Genomic DNA, 15138 nt, shown 5'->3' with positions numbered 1-15138 from the left:
GGAATTCCCATTGCCAGGGGCTGGGGTCCAGGTGTTTGGGGTTGGGGTCCCGGGTGTTTGGGGTCCCAAGTATTGGGATCAGAGACCCAGGTGTTTGGGATTTGGGGGTCCCAGGTGTTTGGGATTTGGGGGTCCCAGGTGTTTGGGATTTGGGCCTGAGGGCTGCAGGGCTGGGGGGTGCCCAGGGCCCCTGATTTGGGGTTTGGGGCCCAGGTGGTCCCTGTACCTCAAGGGCTGAGCGGGGCACAGAGGTGGGGATGAGGGACCCCATTTGGGGTTCCTGAGTTATTTGGGGTTCCCTGACCCCATTTGGGGTTCCAGGGCTGATCCGGGGGTGCTGCCATTCGGGCTGGCACAGGGGGGTTGGATGTTTGGGGTACCCCGGGTGTTTGGGGCTCCCTGACCCCGTGTTGGGGTTGCAGGGCTGATCCGGGGGGCTCTCCCGTTCGGGCTGGCACAGTGGGGTTGGATGTTTGGGGTACCCCGGGTGTTTGGGGCTCCCTGACCCCGTGTTGGGGTTCCAGGGCTGATCCGGGGGGCTCTCCCGTTCGGGCTGGCGCGCCGGGAGCTGGCGTGTGAGGGGTACCCGCTGGAGCTGCGCTGCCCCGGCAGCGACGTCGTCCTGGTGGCCGACGCCAACTACGGCCGGACCGACGACAAAATCTGCGACGCCGACCCCGGGCAGATGGCGAACGTGCAGTGCTACCTGCCCCAGGCCCAGCCCATCATGGCCCAGAGGTGACACGGGGACACTGGGGACACTGGGGGCATTTGGGGACATTGGGGGCATTGGGGACACTGGGGGCATTGGGGAACATTGGGGGCATTGGGGACACTGGGGGCATTGGGGAACATTTGGGGACATTGGGGGTGTTGGGGACAATGTGGGGACATGGGGACATCATGGACCCAGGGCAGATGGCGAACGTTCAGTGTCACCTGCCCCAGGCCCAGCCCATCATGGCCCAGAGGTGACACTGGGGATACTGGGGACACTGGGGCATTGGGGACATTGGGGGTGTTGGGAACATTGGGGGCATTGGGGACAATGTGGGGACATGGGAACATCATGGACCCAGGGCAGATGGAGAATGTGCAGTGTCACCTGCCCCAGGCCCAGCCCGTCATGGCCCAGAGGTGACACAGGGACACTGGGTGCATTGGGAACATTGGGGACAATGGGGGCATTGGGGACATTGGGGACATTGGGGGGACATTGGGGATGGTGGGGACACTAAGGGCGTTGAGAACATTAGCGACACTGAAGGGCATTGGGGGCATTAGGGACATTGGGGACACTGGGGACACTGGGAACAGTGGGGATGGACACTGGGGACATTGGGGACATTGAGGGCATTTGGGGCATTAGGGACACTGGGGACATTGGGGACAATGGGGACAATGTGGGGACATGGGGACATCAGGGACCCCAGGCAGATGGTGAACATGCAGTGTCACCTGCCTCTGGCCCAGCCCATCATGGCCCAGAGGTGACACGGGGGGACTGGGGACACTGAGGATGGTGGGGACATTGGGAGCAGTGGGGACACTGGGGACATTGGAGACATTGAAGGGCATTGAGGGTACTGGGGGCATTTGGGGACATTCGGGGTATTTGGGACATTGGGGACACAGGGGACACTGGGGATACTGGGGGCGTTGGGAGGACATGGGGACATCAGGGACCCGGGGCAGATGGAGAATGTGCAGTGTCACCTGCCCCAGGCCCAGCCCATCATGGCCCAGAGGTGACATGGGGGCATTGGGGACATTGAGGGCATTGGGGACATTGGGGACATTGGGAGTATTGGGGACACTGGGGACATTGGGAAGGTGTAGGAGGTTGGGGACATGGGGACAGGCAGGTGACAGGAACCAGCAATGGGCCTGGGGACATGGGGACAGAGGGACAGGGGTGGGACATGGGGACAGGGGTGGGACATGGGTACACTGTGGGGCACTGGGGACCTGGCCCTGCACAGGATGGCACAGAGGGGACATGGGGGTGACACAGGGGGACAGAGGGACGTGCAGGGGACATGGGGACATGTGGAAGGCTGGGGACACCTTGGGGACAGCCTGGGGACACCTTGGGGATGGCCTGGGGACATGGGGACAGGCACACAGGAGGGTGGGACATGGGGGAGCAGGGACGTGCTGGGGACTTGGGGACACGTGGGGACATGGCCCCGTGGTGATGTGGAGGGGACCTGGGGACAGGCAGGACGTGGGGACACCTGGGGACAGTTGGAGCGTGGAGGTGGCACGGGGGGGGGGACGGGGACACTGAGGGACAAGTGGGGTGGGTGGCCCTGGGTGCAGCTTGGGGACAGCACGGGGGTGGCACAGCTTGAGGATGTCCCTGTGTCCCCAAGGCGTCCCCCCCACCACAGGGACATAGGCGGTGGCACCTGAGTCCTTTGTCCCCAAGTGCCGGGGCCACACCTGTGCCCTGCCCCGTGTCCCCACTGTCCCCGTGTCCCCATGTCCCCATTGTCCCTGTGTCTCTCACATCCCCTGTGTCCTTGGTCCCATGTCCCATGTCCTGTGTGTCCCCACTATCCTGCTGTCTGTCCCCTGTCCCCATGTCCTCTGTGTCCCCATGTCCCCTCAGGTCCCCTGTCCCCCTGTGTCCCTGCTGACCCCATGTGTCCCTCATTGTTTCTGTGTCCCTTTGTGTCCTGTGTCCCCCATGTCTCTTCATGTCCTGTGTCCCTGTGTCCCTGATGTCCCCCCATGCTGTCCCCCTGTGTCCCCATGTCCCCCGGTGTCCCATGTCCCTCTGTGTCCCTGATGTGTCCCCCTGTGTCTGTGACATGTCCCTATGTCCCTGATGTGTCCCTGTGTTCCTGCTATCCCGTGTCCCTCCATGTCCCCACCATGTCCCCCCCATGTCCCTGCCCTGTCCCTGCCCTGTCCCTGCTGTGATGTCACCATGTCCCTGCTGTGTCCCCATGTCCCCCTGTCCCTGCCCTGTCCCTGCTGTGTCCCTGCTGTGTTCCTGCCGTGTCCCCCTGTGTCCCCATGTCCTTGTGTCCCTGATGTGTCCCCCCGTGTCCCTGCCCTGTCCCTGCCGTGTCCCCCTGTGTCCCCATGTCCTTGTGTCCCTGATGTGTCCCCCCGTGTCCCTGCCCTGTCCCTGCCCTGTCCCTGCCGTGTCCCTGCCGTGTCCCCCCATGTCCCCATGTCCCCGTGTCCCTGATGTGTCCCCATGTCCCCATGTCCCCATGTCCCTGCCCTGTCCCTGCCGTGTCCCTGCCCTGTCCCTGCCCTGTCCCTGACGTGTCCTCGTGTCCCTTCCGTGTCCCTGACGTGTCCCCCTGTGTCCCCAGGTGCAATAACCGCACTCAGTGCGTGGTGGTCGCCGGCTCCGACGCCTTCCCCGACCCCTGCCCGGGCACCTACAAATACCTGGAGGTGCAGTACGACTGCGTGCCCTACAGTGAGTGCTGCCCCACAGCCCTGCCCCATAGATCCTGCCCCACAGATCCCATCCTGCCCCACAGATCCCATCCTGCCCCATAGCCCGGCCCCACAGCACCCCAGAGCCACCCCTGTTCCAGCCCTACAAACACCTGGAGGTGCAGTGCGACTGCGTGCCCTACAGTGAGTGACCCCACATCCTGCCCCATAGATCCCGTCCTGCCCCACAGATCTGCCCCATAGCCCTGCCCCACAGCTCTGTGCTGTCCTGCCCCACAGCACCCCCAGTCCTGGCACCTACAAGTACCTGGAGGTGCTGTCCATCCTCCACAGGGATTGCTGCCCCATAACCCCGCCCCACAGCTCTGCCCCATAACCCCGCCCCACAGCTCTGCCCCACAGCTCTGCCCCACAGCGCCCCCCCAGCCCCACAGCACCCAGAGGTGCACCTGGGGAGTTCTGCCCCACAGCACCCAAGGGACCCCACAGAGACCCCACAGTGGCCCTGTGTCCACCCCACAGCACCTATGGGGACCCCACAGTACCTCCATGTCCCACCCCACAGCACCCAAGGGACCCCACAGGGACCCTGCAGCCCCCCAGGACCCCCAGGACCCCCAGCCCTGGGGGCACCCAGGCACCTTTGGGGGGTGGGGTGGGACTGGGGGGGTCTCAGGGAGCCCCCAGGTGTGGGGGGAGGGGGGTTGTGCCCCCCTGGGGTCCCCCCGTGTCGCGTTTGTCCCCCCAGGCCGGGCTGTGACCCCCCCCGTGTCCATCCCGGCGTGGGCGCCGTCCCCCCCAACCCCAGGGGGGCTCTGTGTGACCAGGGGGTCCCGGGGGGGTTGGGGTGACCCCGTCTCTCCCCAGGCGCCGTCGCGGGACCCCCAAAACCCCCCCGGCCCCTCCCCCAGTTTTGCTTTGCAGCCGCCGCCGGAGCCGCCCGAGGGAACGGCTGGAGAGGGCCGGACACGGCACCGGCCCTGGGACACGGCACGGGCACAGGGACACGGCACGGACACAGGCAGGGACACGGCACAAACACACCAAAAACATGGCAAAAAACATGGCAAAAAACACGGCAAAAACATGGCAGGAACATGGCAAAAACACACCAAAAACATGGCCAAAACCACACTAAAAACACAGCAAAAATAGGGCAGGAACGTGGCAGGGACACGGCAGGAACACACCAAAAACATGGCAAAAACCACGCAAAAAACACAGCAAAAACATGGCAGGAACGTGGCAAAACCACACCAAAAACATGGCCAAAAACACGCAAAAAACATGGCAAAACCACGGCAGGAACATGGCAGAGACATGGCAAAAACATGGCCAAAACCATGCAAAAAACACGGCAAAAACACGGCCAAAACCACACAAAAAACATGGTGGGGACACAGCAAAAACGCACCAGAAACATGCAAAAACCACATGAAAACCATGGCAAAAACATGGTAGGAACATGGCAGGAAAAGGGCAGGAACACGTGAAAAACACAGCAAAAACATGGCAGGGGCACGGCAGGGACAGGGCGGGGACAAGGCAAAAACATGGCCCAAAACATGGCAAAACCATGGCAAAGAAACACAGCAAAACCACACCAAAAACATGGCCAAAAGCATGACAGGAACAGGGCAGGAACATGGCAAAACCACGCCAAAAACATGGCCAAAACCATGCAAAAATCATGGCAAAAACAGGGCAGGAAGGGGGCAGGATCATGTGAAAACCACAGCAAAACCACACAAAAAACACTCAAAAACCACGTCAGGAACACGTGAAAAACACACCAAAATCACTCAAAACCCACATGAAAGCCATGGCAAAGCCACAGCAAAAACATGGCAGGAACACATGAAAACCATGGCAAAAACATGGTAAAACCACGCAAAACCCACGGCAAAGCGACACCAAAAACACGCAAAACCATGCAAAAAACACACCAAAACCACACCAAAACCACAGAAGAAACACAGCACAACCACACCTGGGGCCAGCCCTGGGAATGCGGGAGCCCAGCCCTCACCTGGGCAAGGTAAACACAGCTGGACAGGTGAACACAGCTGAGATGGTTAAACACAGCTGGACAGGTGAACACAGCTGGACAGGTGAACACAGCTGGATAAATAAACACAGCTGGACAGGTAAACACAGCTGGACAGGTAAATACACCTGAGATGGTTAAACACAGCTGGACAGGTGAACACAGCTGGATAAATAAACACAGCTGGATAAATAAACACAGCTGGACAGGTAAATACACCTGAGATGGTTAAACACAGCTGGACAGGTGAACACAGCTGGATAAATAAACACAGCTGGATAAATAAACACAGCTGGACAGGTAAATACACCTGAGATGGTTAAACACAGCTGGACAGGTGAACACAGCTGGATAAATAAACACAGCTGGACAGGTGAACACAGCTGGACAGGTAAATACACCTGAGATGGTTAAACACAGCTGGACAGGTGAACACAGCTGGATAAATAAACACAGCTGGACAGGTAAATACACCTGAGATGGTTAAACACAGCTGGACAGGTGAACACAGCTGGACAGGTGAACACAGCTGGACAGGTAAATACACCTGGACATGCTAAGGACACGATGAACACCTGAGTGTGTGACGTGTGTGCTAAATGCACACCTGGTGTGAGTTGAACACACCTGGGCACGCTCAGGGCACACCCAGCTCACACCTGCACATGCCAAGGACACACCTGGCGCGGGCCGAGGGTCCCTGAACACACTGAGGGAGTGCCAAGGACACGATCGACTCCTGGACACAGCTGGGCACGCTCAGCACACACTGAGCACACCTGAGAGCCCTCTGAGCACACCTGTGCATGCTAAGGACACGCTAAGTGCACACCTTGCACGCTCAATGCACACCTGGGCACGATAAACACACACCTGGTGTGAGAGCAAAGAGTGGCGGGCACAGCTGGGCACAGCTGGGACAGAGCTGGGACACAGCTGGGAAACACCTGGGCACACCTGGGCACAGCTGGGACACACCTGGGACAGAGCTGGGCACAGCTGGGACACAGCTGGGCACAGCTGGACACATTAACACACGCTAATTACTCATTAAATACACGCTAATTACACACTGGGCACCCATTGATCACACTCAGGGCACACTCAGAGCTCACACTCAGTGCACACTCGCACACTCACACTCAGGGCACACTCACACTCTCACACTCTCACACTCTCACTCACCCTCACACTCAGGGTACTCTCACACGCACACTCACACTGATACTCACTCACACACACACTCACACACTCACACACTCACACTCAGGGCACACTCACCCTCACCCTCACCCACTCACACTCACACTCATACTCTCACACTCAGGGCACTCACACTCACACTCACAGTCACACTCTCACACTCTCACACTCACACTCACACTCAGGGCACTCTCACACTCACACACTCACTCTCACACTCAGGGCACACTCACACTCACACTCACACTCTCACACTCAGGGCACACTCACACTCACACTCACACTCACACTCATACACTCACACTCACCCTCACCCTCACACACTCACACTCACACTCACACTCTCACACTCAGGGTACACTCACACTCACACTCACACTCACACTCACGGCACACTCACACTCACACTCACACTCTCACTCTCACACTCACACTCTCACTCTCACACTCACGGCACACTCACACTCACACTCACACTCACGGCACACTCACACTCACACTCTCACACTCAGTGCACACTCACACTCACACTCACACTCACACTCACACTCTCACACTCACACTCACACTCTCACTCTCACACTCAGGGCACACTCACACTCACACTCACACTCTCACACTCACACTCACACTCTCACTCTCACACTCAGGGCACACTCACACTCACACTCACACTCACGGCACACTCACACTCACACTCTCACACTCAGTGCACACTCACACTCACACTCACACTCTCACACTCAGGGCACACTCACACACTCACACTCACACTCACACTCACACTCTCACACTCAGGGCACACTCACACTCACACTCACACTCGCACTCTCACACTCAGGGCACTCTCACACTCACACTCTCACACTCAGGGCACTCACACTCACACTCACACTCTCACACTCAGGGCACACTCACACACTCACACTCACACTCTCACACTCACACTCTCACACTCTCACACTCTCACACTCTCACACTCAGGGCACACTTACACTCACACTCACACTCACACTCACCCTCACCCTCACCCTCACGCGCGGTCCCTGCCGGTGCCGGTGCCGGTGCCGTGGGGGGGTGGGGGCGGTTCGGGGGTGGGGGAGGGGCGGGGCCGCGTCTTTCCTTTGCAGGTGACGCCGGGGGCGGGGCCGAGGGGCCGAGGTTGCCCCGCCCCCCCCGCCGGAGCCCCTCCCCCCCGCCGCCCCTCCCCCATCGCCGTCTCTCTCTCCAGGGTGGGGGGGGAGGGGCGGGGGGGCTCAGGAGAGCGGGGGAGGGGAGCCCTGCACCCCGTCCGTCTGTCCGTCTGTCCGTCTGTCCGTCTGCCTCTGTGCCTGTCCCGTGTCTGTCCCGTGTCTGTCCCTGTGTCTGTCCATGTGTCCGGCTGTCCCCGTGTCCGTCTGTCCATCCATCACCTCTGTCCATCTTCCCCACCCAAGCCGTCCCCATCCCCCCCCGTCCGTGTCTGTCTGTCCCTCCGTGGCTCCCTCTGTCCATCCTCCTCCTACATCGACTCTTCCCCCTTTCTGTCCGTCTGTCCCTCTGTCCGTCATTCCCGTCTGTTCATCCATCCACCCCCATCCCCCTGTCCCTCTGTCCATCCTCCTGCCCAGCCTGATGTCCATCTGTCCATCCACCCCTCCGACCGTCAGTCCCTCCTGCCGTGTGTCCATCTTTTCTGTCTCCGCCCTCTGTCCGTGTGTCCATCTGTCCATGTGTCCATCTTTCTATGTCCCCCTTGTCCCCCTGCCCATCCCCATGTCCATGTGTCCATCCCCGTGTCTGTTTGTCCATCCCATGTCCCTCTGTCCATCCCTGTGTCTGGCCCAATGTCCATCTGTCTGAGTGTCCATCCCATGTCCATCTGGTGTCCATGTGTCCATCTGTCCATGTGTCCGTCCCATGTCCATGTGTCCGTCCCGTGTCCGTGTGTCCATCCGTCCGTCTGTCCATCTGTCTGTGTGTCTGTGTCCATGTGTCCATCCCGTGTCTGTGTGTCTGTGTGTCCATCCCATGTCCGTGTGTCTGTGCGTCCATGTGTCTGTGTGTCCATCTGTCCGTGTGTCCATCTGTCTGTGTGTCCATCCTTGTTCGTGTATCCATCTGTCCGTGTGTCCATCCCGTGTCCATGTGTCCTTGTGTCTATGTGTCCATCTGTCCGTCTGTCCATGTGTCTGTCTGTCCATCTGTCCGCCCTGTGTCCATCTGTCCGTGTGTCCATGTGTCCGTGTGTCCGTCTGTCCGTGTGTCCCTGTGTCCATCCCGTGTCTGTGTCCGTCTGTCCGTGTGTCCGTGTGTCCGTGTGTCCATCTGTCCATGTGTCCATCCCATGTCCGTGTGTCCATGTGTCCGTGTGTCCATGTGTCCGTGTGTCCATCCCGTGTCCGTGTGTCTGTGTGTCCGTGTGTCCATCCCGTGTCCGTGTGTCCGTGTGTCTGTGTGTCCGTGTGTCCGTGTGTCCGTGTGTCCATCCCGTGTCCGTGTGTCCGTCTGTGCGTGTGTCCATCCCGTGTCCGTGTGTCCGTGTGTCTGTGTGTCCGTGTGTCCGTGTGTCCGTGTGTCCATCCCGTGTCCGTGTGTCCGTGTGTCTGTGTGTCTGTGTGTCCGTGTGTCCGTGTGTCCATCCCGTGTCCGTGTGTCCGTGTGTCCATGTGTCCATCCCGTGTCCGTGTGTCTGTGTGTCCGTGTGTCCGTGTGTCCATCCCGTGTCCGTGTGTCCGTGTGTCCGTGTGTCCGTGTGTCTGTGTGTCCGTGTGTCCATCCCGTGTCCGTCTGTCCGTGTGTCCGTGTGTCCGTCTGTCCGTGTGTCCGTGTGTCCGTCCCGGTCTCCCCGCGGGTGCCGCCGCCCCTCCCCCCGCAGGGTCTGGGGCTCCCGGGGGTTTCGGGGTCCCCCCGGGCTGGGGGGGCCGGAGCCGTTTAATCTCTTTTCTCTTTGTCTCCTCTCTCGCCCCTCCCCCTCCCCTCCCTCCCCTCCCCCGCCCGTGTGACCCCGCCCCTCCCCCCCTGCCCTCCCCCTCCCCCCCCCGCACCCCCTCCCGCCCCCCCGCCCCTCCCCCCGCTCTCTCCCGCCTTTTCTTCCGGTGCTAAAAATAGAAGTGGAACAAAAAGGTAACACGGACCCCCCGCTCCGGCCCCCCCGACCCCTCCCGACCCCCCCAGAGACCCCTGAAACTTCCCGCACCCCCCAACCCATCCCAGCTCCCCCCACCCCCCCCGTGTTCCTGCACCCCAAAATCCGCCCCCAAATCCCTCCCCCCCGTTCGCACCCCAAAATCCTCCAGAGTGACCCCAAATCCTGACCCCTCCCCCGCTGACCCCGCACCCCAAATCCTGACTCCCCAAATCCCCTCCCTCACCCCAAATCCTGACCCCCCCCCCCCCAAATCCCTCTGCCCCCTCCCCCCACCCCCTCTGGGCCCCCCCAAATTCCTCCAGCCCCCCCTCCCCCATCCCCTGATCCCGAACCCCCAAATCCTCCCCTCCCCCACCCCCCCTTTCCCCTCCCTCCCTTTCCCCTCCCCCTCCACCCCTTCCTTGTCCCCCCCCCCCCCCAGGTCCCCAACACCACGGGAGGGGGGGGGTCAGTGCCACCCCCCCTAATTAACTCTCATTCAATTGGGGGGGCCCCCAGACCCCCCCGTGTCCCCTCGGGGGTCCCCGGGACCCCCCAATGTTCCTGAGCCCCCCCAGGACCCCCCGGGGCTCCCCTTGAGGGACCCTGGGGACCCCCAAACCTGCGGGGCCCCCCCCGAGGTGTCCCCACCCCCCCACGGGGACCCCCAGAGTTTGGGGGGGCCCCTCCCCCCTCAGGTCACCCCCCAAGTGGGGGGGACAGGGGCAGCCCTGGGACCCCCCAGTCCCCCTGGCTCCCAAACCAAAGAGCCCCCCCAAAATAACCCCAAAAATAACCCCAAAATTAACCCCAAAAAATAACCCCAAAAATAAACCCTAAAAGTAAACCCCCAAAATAACCCCAAAAATAAACCCCAAAATAACCCCAGGGGGCAGCTCGGGGGGGCCGGGGCAGTGCTGGGGTCAGTAAAGGTCACTCAGGGTCAGCTGGGGTCACTTTGGGGTCAGTTTGGGGTCAGTTTGAGTCAGGTGGGGTCAGTTGGGGTCAGTTTGGATCAGTTGGGGTCAGTTTGAGTCAGTTGGGGTCAGTTGGGGTCAGTTTGGTGGAGTTTGGGGGAGTTTGGATCAGTTTGGGGGAGTTTGGGGTCAGTTTGGGGGAGTTTGGATCAGTTTTGGTCAGTTTGGGGGAGTTTGGGTCAGTTTGGGGGAGTTTGGGTCAGTTTGGGGTCAGTTTGGGGGAGTTTGGGGTCAGTTGGGGTCAGTTTGGGGGAGTTTGGGTCAGTTTGGGGGAGTTTGGATCAGTTTTGGTCAGTTTGGGGGAGTTTGGGGTCAGTTTGGGTCAGTTTGGGTCAGTTTGGGTCAGTTCAGGTCACTCATGGGTCCTTTGGGGTCAGTTTGAGTCAGTTTGGGTCAGTTGGGGTCACTCAGGGTCACTCAGGGTCAGATCGAGGTCACTGGAGGGGTCAGGTCAGGGTCACTCAGGGTCAAACTTGGGTCACTCAGGGGTCACTCAGAGGTCAACTCAGGGTCACTCAGAGGTCAATTCAGGGTCAGTTTGGGGTCAGGGTGCAGCCATGGGGACCATTTGGGGCTCAGTCGGGGTCACTGAGGGTCAGATTGGGGTCAGCCAAGGTCACTCAGGGTCAGTTTAGGGTCAGCCAAGGTCACTCAGGGTCAGTTCGGGGTCACTCCGGGGTCACTCAGGGGTCACAGCCAGGGCGCCGCCCCCGTGTCCGTCTGTCCGTCCGTGCAGGAAGGAGGGGGAGGGCGGGGCGGTGACCGGGGTGGGCGTGGCCGGGGAGGGGCGGGGCTTGCGGGCAGGCGTGGGCGGGGCCGGGGGCGGGGCCGCGGCTTCTTCCCACAGGTGCCGGAGCGGGGGGCGGGGCCTAACGTGTCTCTCTCCTCCTCCTCCTCCCGCAGGGCCCGGCCCAGCCCCCCCGGACCGCGGGGCCCCCCCGAGCCTGTGAGTCTCCCCTCCCCCACCCTCCCGGGGACCCCCCAAAACCCCAAAAACCCCCGGGGCAGGCGGGGGCTGCGGCACGGCCGGGCCGGCACACCTGGACACACCTGGATCCATGGGCACACCTGGACACACCTGGATCCATGGGCACACCTGGACACACCTGGATCCGTGTGCACACCTGGACACACCTGGATCCGTGTGGACACCTGGACACACCTGGATCCGTGTGCACACCTGGATGGGCTCACCTGGATCCGTGTGCACACCTGGATCCGTGTGCACACCTGGGCACACCTGGATCCGTGTGCACACCTGGACACACCTGGATCCGTGTGCACACCTGGATGGGCTCACCTGGATCCATGGGCACACCTGGATCCATGGGCACACCTAGACACACCTGGATCCATGGGCACACCTGGATCCATGGGCACACCTGGATGGGCACACCTGGATCCCTGTGCACACCTGGATGGGCACACCTGGATCCGTGTGCACACCTGGATGGGCTCACCTGGATCCTTGTGCATATCCGGGCTGTGCACACCTGAGCACACCTGTGAACAGCTGGGCCTTGTGCACACCTGGATGGGCTCACCTGGATCCCTGTGCACACCTGGGATGTGCACACCTGGATCCTTGTGCATATCCGGGCTGTGCACACCTGAGCACACCTGTGAACAGCTGGGCCTTGTGCACACCTGGATCCATGGGCACACCTGGGTATGTGCACACCTGGGGCCTGTGTGCTCCCAGTCCTCGTGCACACCTGAGCTGTGCACACCTGAGCTGTGTACACCTGGGCACACCTGAACTGTAACACCTGGGCACACCTGAGCTGTGCACACCTGGGCACACCTGGGCACACCTGAACTGTGCACACCTGAGCTGTGCACACCCGGGCACACCTGAGCTGTGCACACCTGAGCTGTGCACACCTGGGGCTGGGCACACCCGGGCACACCTGAGCTGTGCACACCCGGGCACACCTGAACTGTAACACCTGATCACACCTGAGCTGTGCACACCCGGGCACACCTGGACTGTACACACCTGAGCTGTGCACACCTGGGCACACCTGAACTGTAACACCTGATCACACCTGAGCTGTGCACACCTGGGGCTGTGCGCTCACATGCACACCTGGATCCAGCTGCACGTCCAGGTGTGCCCCCTGCACACGCAGCCCCCGCACCCTCCTGCACACGCGTGTGCGACAGGGCACAGGTGGGGCAGTGCACGCACCTGGGCAGGTGTGACAGGGACACACACCTGGTCAGGTGTAACAATGACACATGTGGACAGGTGTAACAATGACACACACCTGGGCAGGTGTGACAGGGACACACACCTGTGTGAGCACAAACACTCTGGAAGGTGTGGCAGGGACACACGTGGACAGGTGTGACAGGGACACACACCTGTGAGCACACACAGGTAACGGCCACAGGTGTGAATACAGAATGATGCAGGTGTGGCAGCTCTCGCACACCTGAGCAGCCACACCTGAGCGTGCAAATGTGCTGCTGCCTGAACACACCTGTGCTCACACCTGAGTGCACACCTGTGCTCACACCTGAGTGCACACCTGCAATGCAAACCCCCCATGCAAACGCACGGCCAGGTGAACACGTGCCCCCATGCACGTGCAAATGGGCTCACACAGGTGTGTGAGGCTGCACAGGTGTGTGCACAGGTGTGTGAGGCTGCACAGGTGTGTGCACCCCTAGAATGGAGGGGGGTGTGTGCACACCTGTTCACATGTGCACACGTGAACACACCTGTGCTCATCTAAGCACACTTGCGCTCACACCTGTGCGCTCACACCTGTGTGCTCACACCTGTGCATTTCTGTGCTCAGCTTTGCACACCTGTGCTCACACCTGTGTCACACCTGTGCTCACACCTGTGCGCTCACACCTGTGCGCACCTGTGTGCTCACACCTGTGCTCAGCTTTGCACACCTGTGCTCACACCTGTGTCACACCTTTGTCACACCTGTGTCACACCTGTGCTCACACCTGTGTCACACCTGTGTCACACCTGTGTCACACCTGTGCTCACACCTGTGCTCACACCTGTGTCACACCTGTGTCACACCTGTGCTCACACCTGTGTCACACCTGTGTCACACCTGTGCTCACCTGTGCCACCCCGCACACGCGTGTCTGTCCCGGCCCCTCCCCCTCGTGCCGCGCCCCGGGCGGGGGGCGGGGCCAGGCTGAGGGGGCGTGGCCAGGCTGAGGGGGCGGGACCCCAGCCCGGGGTCCCTTTTGTGGGTGTGGCACTGGGGGAGGGGCGGTGGGACCGCGGTGTCCCCCGGGGGTCCCGGCCTGGCCCCGCCCCCAGGGGGGCCCCATCCCCCCCATCCCCCCCCGGCGCAGAGACCCTGTGGGGGCGGGGCGGGGGCGGGGCTGGGGTTTGGGTTTTGGGGGGGGTCTCTGCTCTGGGGGTGCCCCCGTGCCCCCCCCGTGTCCCCCGTGTCCCCCCGTGTCCCCCCTTCTCTCCCGCAGCTCTAACCCCCCCGTTTCTCTCCCCCAGCCTCTCTGCAGCCGCCGCCGGACACCGGGACCACGCGCGACCCCCCCAAACCCCCCCAGCACCCCAAAACCGGGGGGGTCCCCCCAAACCCCCCCCCCCCCCGCACCGGGGGGACTCCCCCGAGCCCCCCCCCCCTCCCCCCGTGTCTCCGTCGCGCTCGATCGTCCCTGGCTGTGGGCCCGGGGGGGGGAGGGGAAGAGCCCCCCCCATTTAGGGCCCCCCCGATTTGAGCCCCCCCCGTTTTAGGGCTCCCCCCGTCAAGGAGAGCTGCCCCCCCACCTCAGGGTGAGCCCCCCCCCCCCCCCATAAAAGGGGGTCCCGGGTTGGCGGGGGGGGCTCGGCCCCCCCTTTCCGCCACTGCCGGGGCGCAGTCTGGGTGTCCCGTCCCCCCCCCCCCAATCCCCCCCATTCTGTCCCCTCCCCTCTGTCCCCTCCCCGGATAAGGGACCCCTCCCCTCCCCTCCCCCCCTCCCCCGTGTCCCGCTCCCTCCCCCGGGTCCCCAAAATCCCCCCGGGGTTGGGGTCCCCCCCAGCCCCCCCGTGGGACCCCCCAGTCGCTGATGGAACGCTTCTCTTTTCTCTCCTCTTCTCGCTGTCCCCCCGTGTCCCCTCCCCGTGTCCCCATCCCCCTCTGTCCCCTCACTGCCACCCCCCCCATTGCCACCCCCTCCCTGTCCCTCTGTCCCCATCGCCCCCCGTGTCCCCATGTCTGTCCCCTCCCGTGTCCCTCTGGGTCCCCTCGTGTCCCCACTGTCCTCCCTCTGTCTGTCCCCTGTCGCCACGCCTGTCACCGCGTCCGTCTGTCCCCTGTGTCCATCCCGCTGTCCCTGTCCATCCCCGTGTCCCCATGTCTGTCCCCTCTTCTTCCATCCGTCTGTCCTGCTGTCCCCGT

The 15138-nt window shown here is 62.0% G+C and overlaps 1 protein-coding gene across 1 annotated transcript in view; it reads left to right on the top strand.

The window, feature by feature from the left end:
- ADGRL1 (adhesion G protein-coupled receptor L1) overlaps positions 1-15138 on the top strand; it is a 57250-nt gene that overhangs the window by 5336 nt on the left and 36776 nt on the right. Inside the window, exons 3-5 of the mRNA XM_054518156.1 lie at positions 525-738; positions 3333-3442; positions 9764-9778. Coding sequence (XP_054374131.1) covers positions 525-738; positions 3333-3442; positions 9764-9778 — 339 coding nt within the window. The remainder of the gene's footprint in view (positions 1-524; positions 739-3332; positions 3443-9763; positions 9779-15138) is intronic.

Source organism: Molothrus ater, chromosome 37 (genome assembly GCF_012460135.2).
Source record: "Molothrus ater isolate BHLD 08-10-18 breed brown headed cowbird chromosome 37, BPBGC_Mater_1.1, whole genome shotgun sequence".
NCBI lineage: Eukaryota > Metazoa > Chordata > Aves > Passeriformes > Icteridae > Molothrus > Molothrus ater.
The sequence above is the reverse complement of the archived record's forward strand: the minus strand, read 5'-3'. Positions and strand labels throughout refer to the sequence as shown.